This window comes from Canis lupus, chromosome 6, assembly GCF_011100685.1.
Source record: "Canis lupus familiaris isolate Mischka breed German Shepherd chromosome 6, alternate assembly UU_Cfam_GSD_1.0, whole genome shotgun sequence".
NCBI lineage: Eukaryota > Metazoa > Chordata > Mammalia > Carnivora > Canidae > Canis > Canis lupus.
In genome coordinates this window covers 37,618,726-37,633,803 of record NC_049227.1, presented here as the reverse complement: position 1 = coordinate 37,633,803, position 15,078 = coordinate 37,618,726, and the positions used below count along the sequence as shown (strand labels likewise).

Here is a 15,078-nt window from a genome sequence, read left to right as displayed (position 1 = left end):
GGACGTCTAATCCTAAAATGCTGCTTGCTACAGATTGTGAAATCGACACAGGATTTCCAGGGGGATGTTAAGGCTTTGGGTTTTCCGCTTGCTGCGCATCCGTGTGTCATTACTGGTGCTTCCGTTTAATGCCGCAGCGTGAAGAGGGTGCACCGGGAGGTCCCTGCCTGGTGCACCTGGCCTGACGGCCTATGGCACAGCTGTAGCCCTAGGTCACTGGTGCCAGGGATTCGCTTTTTTGTTGACATCCACTTCTCTGGGCATTCCCAGATGGTCCTCTGCTCTGTCCCTGACTTCCCCCAAGTCCAAGGACAGCTTTGGGGATCCTGGGATATTGGGGATTGATCGGGGTCTCTGGCAGTCAGGCTTGCTGCTGCCCAGGATGGCCCAGGTTAGAGAGATGAAGGTCTGCTTTCTGAGCCCAGTTCAGACTCCAATTCCCAGCTTGCTGTTCTGACAGCTTCTTGGAGCTCACACCAGAAGGGTCTTGCAGATTATTTCTTGAAGGGTGGTGTGTGCCGCAGGCTTGCCTAAGGCCTGATGGCAGTTTTTGGTGAGGAGCTGGGAGCCCCTGAAGCTGGGCGAGTGTGTGAGGTGCGGGGGGGGGGGGGAGTGTGACAAGTGCAACATGAAGGTCACCAGAGTTCACCAAGAAGACAAGGAGGCAGCAGGAGGGTTGGAGCCGTGTAGGTGCCTGGAGATTGTCTTCTTGTACAGCAGAGGAACTCCGGGAAGGGAAGCCAGTCTCTTCCTCAGTGCCTGATCGTCTCAGGCACACGGGACGTTCACACTGGCACTGGCCGTGCTCCTGCTAGAAGTCTTCGCAGGGGCTGCTGCCACAGGTACTGATGACATGAGTCTTGTATTTGAGGCGGTGACAGGAGCCACCGGTTGGGAACACAGGCAAACTCTTCTGGAGTTCCAGTAACTATGGAATGGTGAGTTCACTAGGACATGCTAGGCTTTCTCTCAAAGCACACAGATCTGCGCCTACTGTAATTCTGCCAACAAAATGGGTGGTTGAAGGAGATGAGGAAGTTTGGAAATGGGATATTGAAAGCATTGAAGTGGCCCCTTGTGTTGGCTGCACAAGAATGGAAGAATTTGGATCATTGTGTGATTCGTGCAATAAATTCACTTTGTCTCCTTATAGAAATATTTTAGGAAAAAGGATGCTTTTATCCTAAATTATCTAGATGACTGCTTCAAATCTTTTTTTTTCCCAAATAGTTTTACCTCATCTTGTTAGGTTTCAATTGAAATAATTTTTTGAAAGTTCATGTAAATTGCATTTTTCAATATTAGAAGCAAACAAATCCAAATGCTCTCCAGGTATCGTGGTAGATCTTTAGAAGTCTATGGAAGTCCTTGACTGAGATTTTTGAAGTACAACTCGTCACGCAATTAGTAATAGAAACAAGAGATCAAGGACAACATTCATCCATATTCTTCTGTGCTAAATGAACATTCCAAACATATGTGTGATGCCACAGAAGTCTTTACCTTGAGGAGGAAGAGATAACATTCTGGCAAACCAAAATTACCAAAGAAAAGTTCCACTAACCCACCGTATTATTAAGACTTGCTAAAAATTAAACTACTGGCTTCCTCAGACCTTTGTGAATAGTCAACAAAGTCCATTTTTCTTACCTAAGAGCCCCAAATTGGTGGAAACTGCAAATTATGTTCTATGATGTTTCAATTTAAACAGCCACGTTGTATTTTTCTATTACTTTCCTGAAATACTAGAGATGTACGGGTATATAATAAAGGTGTTTTAAAAAATGACCTGACATGGGCAGCCCAGGTGGCTCAGGGGTTTGGCACCACCTTTGATCGAGGGGATGATCCTGGAGACCAGGGATCAAGTCCCACGTCAGGCTCCCTGCATGGAGCCTGCTTCTCCCTCTGCCTGTGTCTTTGACTTTCTGTGTCTCTCATGAATAAATAAATAAAAATCTTTTTTAAAAAAATGACCTGACATTATACATGATTTATTGTGTAATCAACAATTAGGGGGCAACGCCTGATTTTGTGTTAAAGGTATGAGATCTGTTTCTGCTCCATTAGCAGGAAGGACAGGACAGCCACATAACCTGTGCTTTACACAGATCATTCTGAAGGCACTGGCATGTTGCACACTTTGCATTTCCCTGGTGCTCTTTGTTAGCACGTGGACACAAGTCCATATGGACGCTGGAATACTTTTAAAAGGTTTTCATTCTCAGCATACACTAGGTAATAACTTAAATATTCTACATTTAATTCAAGTAGCCAGTCTTACAAAACGAAGGGGAGGAGGGAAAGGGAGATGTATTTTACCTTGTTGGTCACTTGGTGACCTACCAACTTCACCACTTAATTGCACGATGACCCACTCCACCACCAGGATTTTTTGTTCTTTCTTGGCGAGGAAGGGAGAGGTCAAGGCATGCAGTCGTTTCGATTTGGCAGCATGCTCTGTGTTCCGGCTCTGTAGCTGGGAAGTATGGGCAGCAACCGGCTGGACTGGAGCAAGTCCCTCAGCTACACTCAGTGCTCCAATCTATTGTATAGAATAAACCACTTCTGTCTATCCCCATAGGTAAGGCATCGTGAAGACAAAAGGGGTCTCCTGTGTTTTGAGTTCCTTGGTGGAAAGCTGAAATGGGAAACTGCTTTATGTGCAGAGACATGTTTGCATATGTGAGAACTGAATTTAGTGGCCAAAGGGTCCTTTCCTTTAAATCAACAAGCTGGCAGCTCACCATGTTGTTGGTTTATCCATCTTCCTGAAGTTAGAAAGTGAGGACGGCATATGGCATGGAGCTGAAACCTACTCAGGAGGTCAAAGATCGTGGTGGAAGCGGTGGGGCGCAGGCAAGTGTCCTTGGAGAGGTCTGGCTGTCGGTGAGGTGGGGCTGGCTGGTCCTCAGTGGGAGGACTCCCAAGAAGCCAGCTCTGGAGACCAGAGAGGCTGGAAGCCAGGGAGCATGTGAATGGAGATCTTCATGAGGCAGGGCGAGGTGAGCTGTGAGGTTTGCCTTGGGCACAAGGACGTCACAAGGGAGCCCCACAAGCGTGCAGATGTACCATTCCCCTTTCCCGTCTGCCCCCTTTTCCCGGGATCATGGACAGATCCAAACAATTCCTCCTTTCTGACACCATTCACTGCCCTACCAAACTATGTGGCAAGAATTTTGTTTGCTGAGATGAGGAAAGTCAGAGGAAGACGAGAGAGAGCATGTTCAGAAGATTGCCACCTGCTGGAAGCCACTGCTTTGCCTGGCGGTAGGACCCAGGGCAGAGATGGGACGGGCAGAGGCTGCTGTTCCCCGCCCCCGTCACCAGCGCTTCTTTTGGGGAGGCCAGGGAGACGCTTTCCTGGGTGGTGCTATTCCTGAAAGGCTCCCACCAGCCAAAAAAAGTCCAAGCCATGGCCTTGTTCTGAGACCCTCTTGCTGGGGCCCCAATTGCCGTCTGGGGAGGATGGTTTTAAAAATAAAATGTATGATTTCATGGGTTTTATGTGGAGTGGCCGCCCTCCCCATGAAGGATCCACACAATATAGGTACAGCTGTTTTCTCTGCTTCTCAAGTGTTGCTCTTTCTTCAAAGAGCTGAACACTCCTTAAGACCATGAATACAGAAAATCATCTCCTTGCTTACAGCTGACACTGAGAAGCCGCTGTTTAAAAACATCCAACGAGGAGAGGACGTCGCTGTGTGAAGCCAGATACCTCCAACTGCCCTTTCAGTCTACTGAAGAATGTGGGGCGGGAAAAGAACAGAGAAAGCAGAGTCTCTAATCACAGCTGTTCCTCAAGTATTCTCAGGCCTCGTGGCAATTTTTAACAATCCAAATAAAGGGAGGTTTGGCGTTACTTGGCACATAGTAAGTACTCAGTAAATACTGGCTGAATGTTCCTTATCTGTTGGGAAGAATTTGACTAACTTCGTAAAACTGTAAAGTTCTTTGAGGGGCTCCTGGAATATATCTAGATAATTCAAACAGAAAACACTAAAATGTCATTTGCTTGGGAATGCATATGCAAACAAGCAGTATTAGCAGGGCGAACCACATTTCTGATGGAGTCCGGAAATGCTTGGAAACCTCACCTGCAGATAGTTAAAATTTAAAAAAAATCATCATTCCTCTAGTTGTTGCAGATTGGGGGTACTTTATTTAAATCCAGGGACTCCTGAAATTGTATGCAATATTAAGAGGGTTTGTGTGTGTTTCTGGAGAAAAGAGCCACAGCTATCATCAAATTATCAAAGGCTCTGTGAGCCAAGAAAGGTTAAGATCACTGCTTTCGATGACTGAGATTTCAGGAGGTGCTCGGCTTGCTAGATATTATACAACAGCTTAATTTGCTTCTCCTTCCGGCGTCTAGGCCCATCAGGAACACGAGAATTCCCCAAACTTATGTTATTCTAATATACAGTGACAACTCTTTGGAGTCATGTAATTGAAAAAAAAAAAAACAATTCTTACAAAGGAACTGTATAAAAATAGACACTTGGGGAGATTTTTAATTTATACGTATATGGTGTGCAAGTGTGTGCTTTTCTTAATCATTTCCTCTTACTTATCTCTTCCCCAGTTAACTTCCTTTTCCTGGCACTCAGGATCTATTCCAGGTGGCCACAAGGAGATTTCCCACGCAGAGAAAAGCAACCACATGCAGGAGAGAAACCACAAAGGCTAAGTTCTGAAGCGTACTGCAAAAATTAGGGGCTGTGTTTTGTGACTGTTAAGTCCTCAAAAGTCTTCGGGATATCCCTTCTAGGAGGGACGGAGGGAGGGAAAGAGAGAGAGAGAGAGAGAGAGAGAGAGAGAGACCGATCCACGTTCTCATGAGACCTCCAGTGTGGCACAGACCACGACTCCCTGACCTCCAGCAAGGTTTCTAGGACTCAGGAGGGAAGGACGCCAGAATCGACAAGGAGCGCCCTCATTGGCACCAGCTTCCAGCAGAGAACCACCTAGAAGCTGGATGATCCCTATGAGGTGATGGACAAGGACTGGGGAAACCACATCTTCATCTCCCTTTGCTGAGTCTACAAGAGGATCCTGTGTTCTGAAGTTGCTCATAAATACTGCACTCACCAGGAAAAACCTTGCAGGGGGGAAAAAGGCTCTACACCCCAACAGATCCATAACTTTGCTCCAGATCTGGAGCTGTTGTGAGCTCCTGGAATATATACAAATGCCATGGATGTGTTTCTGGGAAGGGGCTCTGTGACTTTAAATGGATTCTGAAATGCGTTTGTGACCCCACCACCACCATCATGCGGACACCCCCAGGAAATGCAAGGACAGGCTATGTGGGCACATCTTTTCAGAAAACCTGCTTTATTTTCTTGGTCAATTCCTTCTCCTGAGGGATCCCTGGGTGGCGCAGCGGTTTGGCGCCTGCCTTTGGCCCAGGGCGCGATCCTGAAGACCCAGGATCGAACCCCACATCGGGCTCCCGGTGTATGGAGCCTGCTTCTGCCTCTTCCTGTGTCTCTGCCTCTCTCTCTCTCTCTGTGTGTGTGACTATCATAAATAAATAAAAAAATAAAATAAAAAAAATTCCTTCTCCTGAGACCTTGCAGGAATAACTATTTAGGAGGCCTAATGAAGCAGGGGTGTCGCTGCACACAAAGCTTGTCCTGCAACCTTTTAAAATTTTTAAAAAAGTTCCATATAAAAATAAATATTTTTCAACTGAAGTTAACTGTAGCAAATATGTCCATTAAACAAAAAGAAAGAAACCACATACATAAATAGGGTTGTTTTGTGTTAGTTGCCTTGTGTTCAAAGTCATGATGTGAAAGAAAAGCAAATCTTATTTTAGCCACACGCTGCAGGAAATAAGGAGTGCCCTAATTTCTGCAGTGTTACTGATCTTTTCAATGAGGAAATACCAGGCATCAAATATTTAGATTTTAGAATATTTTAATATCCATTTCTTGAGTGGATGCATTCTGAAAGAATTAACAATTTAAAAAGAGCAGAGTGAAGGAAAGACGGAAAATGCAAACAGTTGGTTCTTGTTAATTTAATTTCAGGTTCTAGGCATGATGTGATTTTCTGAAACAACCAGCCAAAAAATGCTTACCTCAAAAATCTAGAAATGCAAACGCAGACAGATCTTTGGAAACTACAAATTATTACAGTCCACGTAGCGGGAAGCACGCGGCCCTCTGGCTCTCAGTGTCGTGTGCAAATGTGCAGGTGTTGCCTCCGTGAGCGGAGTCAGTGTTAATGGAGTCGCGTGCAGGTGTTGCATAATCGGTGTGACTCTTCAAGCTACTTAAGGGCTTCATAACTGATGCTCTACATTTGTTTGCACTGGATAAAATTATGTGTGCGTGTGTATACACACACACACACACACATATGTATAATTCGATCTGACTTGGGGCCAAGAAAACAGCAATTGTAACTCAAAGCGACTATTTACACACATTCAATTCTGAAGTATTGCTTCCTGACCTAAGTTCGTAGGAGGTATTGCCACTGTGAAGAGCACATCCATTGTATTGGTAGCACTTGAACCGCTGCTTAGGGACCTGTCCTCAGTGACTATTTGTTCAACGCCAACAGAGTTGGATGCACAGCATTTCTGTTGCAGAGATTTTGTGGTCCTGCGTTGAGGTATGCTTCAGGGCAGGGAACCGGGAAGGACCCAAGTCGCCTAGTGGCCCAGAGAGAACATCTGTACTGGTTATTTAGGAAGGCTCAGGGTGTTTTTTAAAGACAATTTGAAACTCTGGGTGAGCCATCCATCAAAGGCTCCAATTTGCACATTGCTGGACCAGATCACCAGATGTTAAGACCATCTCCCTGCAATCTGCGGCTTCCCAGGATCAGGAATCACAAACATCTTTGCAGGAGGGGAAGAAAAAAGACAATGTGCTGGGGAGGAAGCATGTGCAGAGATGGACCTTGTAGATAGAGCATGTTCTGAGCGGAACAGCAGAGACACAGGTGACTCGTCGGCAACCACCCAGCCCCTTAGCTGCTGCCAGAGCTAAAGAGCCTGAGGACAGAAGGCAAAAGGAGAGGATCACACTCAAATACATGCCTTAACACTGATGGGAGAAGCCCCTAACATGCCCACAGTCCCTACAGACAAGGACAGTGTCAGGTAGTGTTTTAAAATAAAGATAAAAATCCTGCAGTATCTTATAAGAATACATTCTTTAGAAGCAAGAGGTATTGTCACACCATCCTTCCTCCAGCATTGGAAGACCAACAAACTGACAGTAAAATCTGAAGGAAGATCTTAGTGAGAATGCTCTCGACTCCCTGGGACATCAAGATCCTGGCTATGGCTGCATTGCTGGGAGGCCATCCCATACATGTCCTCCCGGGGAGCTGGCCAATCAGAAGCAGTATTTCCTGATGCCAGAAATGGCAGATTCTGTATGAATTGAGGGGCGTGGTAGGGGTTTGCTGATAATGGGACTTGATGTTGATGTGACAGTTATACAGAGATTTAGCAGCGAAAAGAAAATGCACAGGGTATGCCAGGTATGCCAGTGAAGATCTTAACAGAGAAGGAGCTAGTCCTCAGATTATCCTGTGAATCGTACACCGAGTCACCTTGAAAATAACAACAATGCCTACGGCAGGGCAACACTAGCCTGAGTTCAAGTCTACATACACTCTGGACTCAACGTGGCAAAACATCACAGGCAGGATCAGCAACAGGGGCCCAGAAGTGAATCTCCTTAGGTTTTCTAGACTTGCCCTGGTTCAACACCTCACGTGCATGCAGATGACTGTGTCTCTACACACAGTGTGAGAACTCCATCTAAAGGGGGCTGGACTTCACTGGGTTCCATCCTGCCACACAGAAGTCCTGCACAAGCCAACAAGAGCAAAGGACGAGGAGCTTCTCGGATGTGTGGGAGCCAAGTCCCCCGGGCACTGCCTGCCCACCTTGTGCTCAGCCCAGGCCTCCTGCCTCCTGGGAGCAGGGCTCTGACTCGACCCCCGGAGCAGGGAGGCTCCACAGGCATGGATCTGCTGCACACAGGACAGAAGCAGCAGTGCTCATTAGGTTTATCAACTGTGACCCAGTCGGCCTCAGGGCACGGCCGTTCAGGTCTTGCTCAGCCCCTTTTGGTGGGTGGGGGGGACCCAAAGCAGCTGAAGCTCTAATGGACATCTTCTCATCCTTCTGCTGTGCCCTCTGCCTATGTCCCTTCTCATACTTCTGCTGTGCCTCCCCAGCCTATGTCCCTTCGCCAGAATGACTTGGCGGCTCCTCCCCAAAACACACATTTCCTGATAAATAAATAAATAAATAAATGCAACCCTCAGACGTTTATTTTGAGCTTCCCTCTCAGAGGATTCAGCTTCAAAGGCAAACCCCTTCGGCTCCCAGCTGGAAGACCCCTCGGTTTCTGGGGCAAAATGAAACACGGCTTTTAAATACCTGAGGCCTGGGCTCACAGGCTCTGCTACTGGTTAGCATCTGGAATCTTGGCCTGCACACAGAGGAAGCCCTAATGCCGCGGGGCTGGGGAGCGGTGCACCCACAGCCCCGAGGGCCCAGGTGCTCTGGAAGGCGCAGGTGGGGAGGGCACAGGCCGTCCTGGCTGGCTGCTGCTCGCAGCCCATGCCCCCCCACCTCCCCTCACAGTGAGTTACTGGCACTTGATCTCAGATTCATAAGTGAAAGTGTGTGTGCGTGTACATGTTTACATAGAAAGGTCAGGTCACTGGAAAACACTATTATGTATATAGAAAAAAATAAACCGCAAAAACATTGTACTAGCAAAAACAAAACAAAAAACAAAGACCCAAAGTGTCTTGTGAGAAAAAGCAATAAAAATGATATCTTAACCACAGCTTTTGTTTTAAAGTCCAGCAATACCCAATGCTGCGATCTCCATGGGTGGCCTCTGTCCCCAGATGCGAGGGCACAGTCAGCCCCTGAAGGCACTTGTTCTCCTCCATGCTGCTGAACGGTCACACCCAGAGGACAGGGCTCCAGGGGAGAAAAAGCAAAGAGACAGATGGGAACAAGCCCTGAATAGCTGTGGCGCACACAGACGTCAGGGTAATGACCACATGACACCACGTCTGGGGATGGAGGCGGTGGCGCTCGAACGCACAACAGGCAAGTACAGATGTAATTGTGTTTCGAGGAGCAGAGCACCGTGGCAGCGATGGGTGCTGCGTCACACGCTCTTGGAAATGTTGAGCCTGGTGAGCTCACTGGCTTCTTCCATGCCTGCTTCTTCACAGTCACTTTTCTCTATGGCTTTGCCAAATCGACATCTTTCTTCAGCTTTGACAGGCTCTTTCCATGGCCTCTTAGAGGACAGGTGAGTGTCCTTGGCCAGCACATTGTTTTCGGACCCCAGAGACGTCTTGTCCACGTTCTGTACAGAAGGCACCAGGTTGGCGATCTCATCCGTGGGAGACCGCCCGATGCTGCCATCCACCTGGACTCGGATGTCGGGGGAGATGGACAGCTGGTGCTGTGGCACGGCCCCGCTGTCCATGCACTTTGGGTATAGGTAGGTCTTCATCTGGCCCTTGCCCTTAACGTTTACTGTCCCCCGGTAGTCGAAGTCGTAGCCCATCTTGCTCAGGACACGGTAGCTCTCCTCACTCACCTGGATTCGGCATTCCACCCCTGTGCTGTCCATCCTGCTGGCGATGTTGACGGTGTCGCCCCAGATATCATACAGCAGCTTGGTGGTGCCGATGACCCCGGCTGTGAGTGGCCCGTGGTTGAAGCCAACCCTGAGCTTAAAGTTGAACCACAGCATGTTGCTGTTGAAGTCGTCCACCACGCGCATCATCTCCTTGGCAAACTCAAACAGGACCTGCAGGTGTTCTTGCGGGTGGCTGCCATCCTGGCACTGCGCGCCGTTCAGCCCGGAGGCAGCCATGTACGTGGCCCCAATGGTCTTAATCTTTTCGATGCTGCTGTAGCCCGGCCTGCTCAGGAGCTCATCAAAGTCCCCGATGAGCTCATTGAGGACCCGGTAGCACTCCTTGCCCCCCTCATAGTTCTCCTCATAGAACTCACTGAAGTTGACGATGCTGGCAAAGATGACACCTCCACTGTCATGGTTCTTGGAGTAAGTCTGGGAGACCTTCAGCTGCTCAGCCACATGGTAGGGGATGATATTTCGCAGCAGCCAGTCAGCTTGGTCCCTCATGCTCTGGATCTTAGTGCGGTGAAGGTCCGCCTCCACGTCCCCGTGGTAGTGCAGGCGATAGCTGACCTCAAATTCTCGATTCAGGAACCAGACCAACAAGAGCAGAAGAAAGAAGACAAGAATCACCTCCTGGCCAATCAGGCTGGCGGTTCTGCCGTCACGCGGCAAGGAATTATTGCACGGATTCCCCTCGGAACTGGAGAATAAAGAGAAGAGAAAGGACGTGCCTTCTTAAGTGCATCTTTTAAGGGAGAGGTTGCTGCTCAGGACTTGCAGGTTCTGAAACACCCAGCTAACCAGCTCTCTGCACCAAGTTCTGTGGAGTTCAAAGTGTCAACGACCCGCAGCCACAAAGCTACCCAATCCTGTTTAGCTGGCTGGCTAAGGTGTGCAGAGATAAACACGGACTTTTTAAATTGACTTCTGAGTAACTACTCGGTGACTGCGTTTTTTCAGGAGTCTTTAGCTCCTTGATTTTAAAAATCTTTTCATTTCTACCAACTTTCTGTTTTGAAAATTCTAAACATAGGAAAGTTAAGAGGCTAGTAATACGTTTGTACACCCATCTCCTGGATTCAACAATTGCTGACATTTTCCTGCTTTGTTCTTTCCCTCTGTCAATGCACACGTGTGCACACACAGCTTTCCTGATGAACATTATGAAGGTAAGCTGCAGACATCATGACACTTCCATCCTGAATATTTCAGTCCCTGCCTCCTAAGAATAAGGACATCTCCCTATGTAACCACACTACTATCATCATACCCAAGAAATTTAACATTCTCTGACATACTCATTTTTTAGATTCTTAATCCAACTTTAGTTCTGAAAGAGGCATAATTTTACAAAGAATATAAATTCTCTATTGTTTACTTGTATAAAGCCCACTAAATGTACCATTATCTCCCTACTGGGTTAGTTCTGTTTTATCAAAGGCATTTAAGGCAGTGTTAACATTTTTACAAATAATATTATACTTTTAAAAAAAGTTTTCAATTATTTATTCATGAGAGAGAGGCCGAGACATAGGCAGAGGGAGAAGCAGGCTCCTCGCAGGGAGCCCAATGTGGGACTTGATCCCAGGACCCCGGGATCACGCCTTAAGCTGAAGGCAGACGCTCAACCGCTGAGCCACCCGGCATCCACATGACCCTGAGATCAATACCTGAGCTGAGATCAAGAGTCGGATGCTTAACCGAATGAGCCACCCAGGCACCCCAATATATATACTTTTAAGAGTAGTACCTTGTAAGAAACTCAAACAGCATTTTAAAAATGGTACAAAATAAGTGTCTTTCCTATGAGAAAGTTGTGATTTTCTTGTGGTTGCAAGAAACTGTAATACATGGATATGCTGTAACAACCAGATTTTAACCCTGGGCATTTGGGCTGTGTCTATCCCTTACCTCCAGGGAATGCCGCTGGGATGACCCTATGCAGAGAAGGGAATCTGTCTGAGGGATAAGCTATTGGAGTTGGAAATGCTGAGTCACTTCAACTACTGCACATTTATGATTCCTTTAGAAATTTCCAAATTGTGCTTCTCCTTTCCGTTCCTTCTAATAACAGCCTGCTCTCGGTTGGGGGGGGGGGTGCTGTTCTGTAGTTGGACAGTACTGATGAGCAACAGCTGTGACTGAAGATTGACCACCATTACCCCCAGCAAGTCTCTTTGAAAGCTTCTTATTTAGATGTAATGTTTCCACTTAAAAATCCTACATACTCATCAGAAGATATTTAGAGGAAAACATAGAAAGAAGATTCACCCATATGGATCATCCAGAGGTAAGTTCTGTTAATGAGCCTTGTGTTTCCTTCTTTTCTTTCTTCTGCTTGTTTACAAAGCAGTGGTTGCTCTGTTCACATAAATTCTGGGCCCTGATGTGCTCCTAAAGCAGGCATCTAGGTTTCAGGTGGCAACGGGCCAAGTCACTCTATGAATAAAATTATATATAAAATGGTGGGGTCCTCAGTTTAGACAGCTCCATGGCACCGAAAACTTGATTCTGTAATCAGGGTGTTTAATAATTTTACTGTTACCTGTGACTTAAGGACATTAAAGAAAATAGTGAAATTGACCAATCTGGCCATAATGGTCCTCTATGAAACATGGTCACAAAAGCCCTGGACTGTCTCAGCTGGACCACTACAGAGTTCTGGAACCCTGGGCAAGATTTCTAGGTCTCAATCTTCTTACGGGTAAACTGAAGATGGGCTAGAGTATTGTTAAGTACCTACTGGCCTCAGATTCTGTGCAGAAAGGAGTTAACACAGCAGGCCTGAGGCTGCCACCCATAGAAAGGCCTACTGGCAAGGGTGTCTGAGGCTGGCATCAGGATCTTGGATTTGGGGAGATTCTCACCCCTCTCCTTGATAAGAAGGGCCTATTGTGCCTAGAATGTGACTTCTGAGTCTGGAATTTTGGTCCATGCCAGCAGAGATGCCTATGTGATCAATCTCTAATAAAAACCCTGGGTACCGAGTCTCTGATAGGCTCCCCTGGGAGACAACACTTCACCTACACTGTCCAAACTCAATGCTGGAGGAATTCAGAACATCCTGGATTACACCACGGGAACAGGACTCTTGAAAGCTGGCATCTGGTTTCCTCTGGATTCTACTTCATGTACCTTGCTGCTAATTTTGCTTTGTGTCCTTTCACTGTAATAAGTCACAGCCATGAGTACGACTCTGTGTGGAGTCCTGAATCCTCCTAGCAAATTCCTGGTTCTGGGGGTGGTCCTGGGGACCCCTGCCATAAGTTCCATGACTTTGCCCCCATGAGCCAGGAACCAAAAAAAGGCCTCCATGGTAAGACAGATCTATTTATTCTTCCAACTGTCATTTAGCCAAATGGCAACACATATCATGAATCTCAAGTACTAAACAATTAACTATTTTAGATGATCAAAACAGATTTGTGTCTAGCCCTGCAAGCCCTCTAACTGGCTTGAGAGTAGAGACAGAATCTGCAACAGGTGGCAGTAAGTATTGTCTTGTGTGAGCCCATCCTGTTGGGTTAGGAGGTGACCTTTCTGTTTCTCCAAAGTGGTGATATTGAGGAACACCCCACTTTATGAATAGACATCACCAAGGCTTAACATCATCCTAATGGTCCAACCAGATTTTGTAGCCCTGCGGCGGAAATGGGCAGCTGCTCACTTTCCTCCCTGTTCTATGGTCAAGGCCAGCAGTGTGGCCCGACTCTGGAGAGGGGCACAGGCCAGATCCTCTGGACAGGGGAGGGTAATTGTGGAGCACAGGACAGTGTGAGAGAGGTTTGCTTTCATCTTTGTTTAAAAGGGGAATCCTAATACACAGATTTATGATTAGTGACCAACGGACTGCCATGCAACAGAGATCTGTAACAAGCAGGTAAGATAATCACTTCCCATAGATAACCTGTATTTCTCATTCCACTACAGAAGGAACAACAATGGTGGTCCCATTTCTAAGTTCCAAAAAGAGGAATTTTATGGGACTAAATGCAAGAGTCAATTTATGACTTAATAGCTGAACATCAAGTCATAATTGGAAGTTAAGAGTAAAATAGAGTATAATCTATTATCATGGAGAAGAAGGATTAAATCAGAGAGAAAAACAGAAAACAAAGATCACTCATGGTCCCAACCAGCTGAACATGGAATGTGTTAACATCTTAGTGAATTTCAGTGCCATGTAAAATCTATGCCTACAGACGCGAGGCTGGGGGAGCTGCCACGCTGGGACACAGAGGGTGGGGCTGGGTGCTGGTAATGTTCTGTTTCTTGGTCCGAGGGGCAGTTGATGGGATGTACCCGCTTGTGAAAATTCATTGAGCTGTATTCTTGTGATTTGGGTACTTTTTTGTGCACATGTTATATATTCACCAGTAAGCTTATTATTAAAAAAGCTAAGTGTTTTGTTTTTAAATACCTTAGTTGTGATCCTAAAAGAAACAAATTTGTAGTCTGCCTTTGTTCCATACTTTATTTCTCCTTCCCAGTGTCTATATTTCCACAGATTTACTTTTTTAATTGTATAAACAGAAAAAAAAGTCATTCATCACTCACTACCAAGTCATTACTATGACATATCTTACATTTTTTTCATATATATATAATGAAATACAGGACATATGCAATTTCACATGATGTTTTTCTTATTGCTGCATTTTAACAGTGGCAATATCTGTGTACATGAACATCATTTAATTCATTTCTTTTTATTGCAACTGAAGTTGCTGATGAATTTTCAATGTTATCAGCCATTGTGATCAACATTTTTGGACAAGTGACCTTTATCATATGCTGAATTATCCCCTCGGTAGATAAGCAAAAATAGAATTATTAGGTCAAAGGCTATGAACACGTATGTAGATCATCAAATTACTTTCCAAAACTATGTGCCATTCTGAGGAGCAACGAGGCATGGCAGAAAGAGCAGGGCCTGGTAGTGAGGGAGGCCAGGGTTTAAACACTGCTGATGACTAGCTGCATGACCATAGATGGGTTCCTTAACTTTCCTGAACTTCAGCTTCCTCATCTGGAAAATGAGGACAAAGTCACCTAATGTGTCAATCATTGTGAAAAATAAACCATACGTATAACTGCCTGGTACCTTAACAAAGCAAATACCCACTCTTGTATGAATGTGCCATGCCCTTGCCTGCCCTGGGTATTCACACTCTAACATCTTGAAGGTCCGATGGAAAAGACCACAAGGAGTTTTTTGTTTAAATGTGCAATGATTTCAGTAGTAACATCTTTACCTTCTACCTGCATTTCCTCTTGTGAATTTTTTTTTTTTTTTGGTTTTGTCCTTTATCGGGCCTTAGCTCTTCGTGGAACGGCCCATACATACTTTTCTCTACCTAAATCCCCCCACCCCATCAATGTGTCAGTCAGTTTTTTATTTCTGTGCATGTGTGGTTCTCTGTAT

General features: G+C 46.1%; 1 protein-coding gene across 2 annotated transcripts in view; it reads right to left on the bottom strand.

Annotated features, from left to right (window-relative positions):
- Positions 1 to 5,907: 5,907 nt before the first annotated feature.
- Positions 5,908 to 15,078, bottom strand: part of ADCY9 (adenylate cyclase 9) — a 121,400-nt gene continuing 112,229 nt past the window's right edge. For both annotated transcript variants that reach the window (XM_038540567.1, XM_038540568.1), the window contains exon 11: positions 5,908 to 10,353. In XM_038540567.1, coding sequence (XP_038396495.1) covers positions 9,165 to 10,353 — 1,189 coding nt within the window. In that variant the 3' untranslated portion in view covers positions 5,908 to 9,164. The remainder of the gene's footprint in view (positions 10,354 to 15,078) is intronic.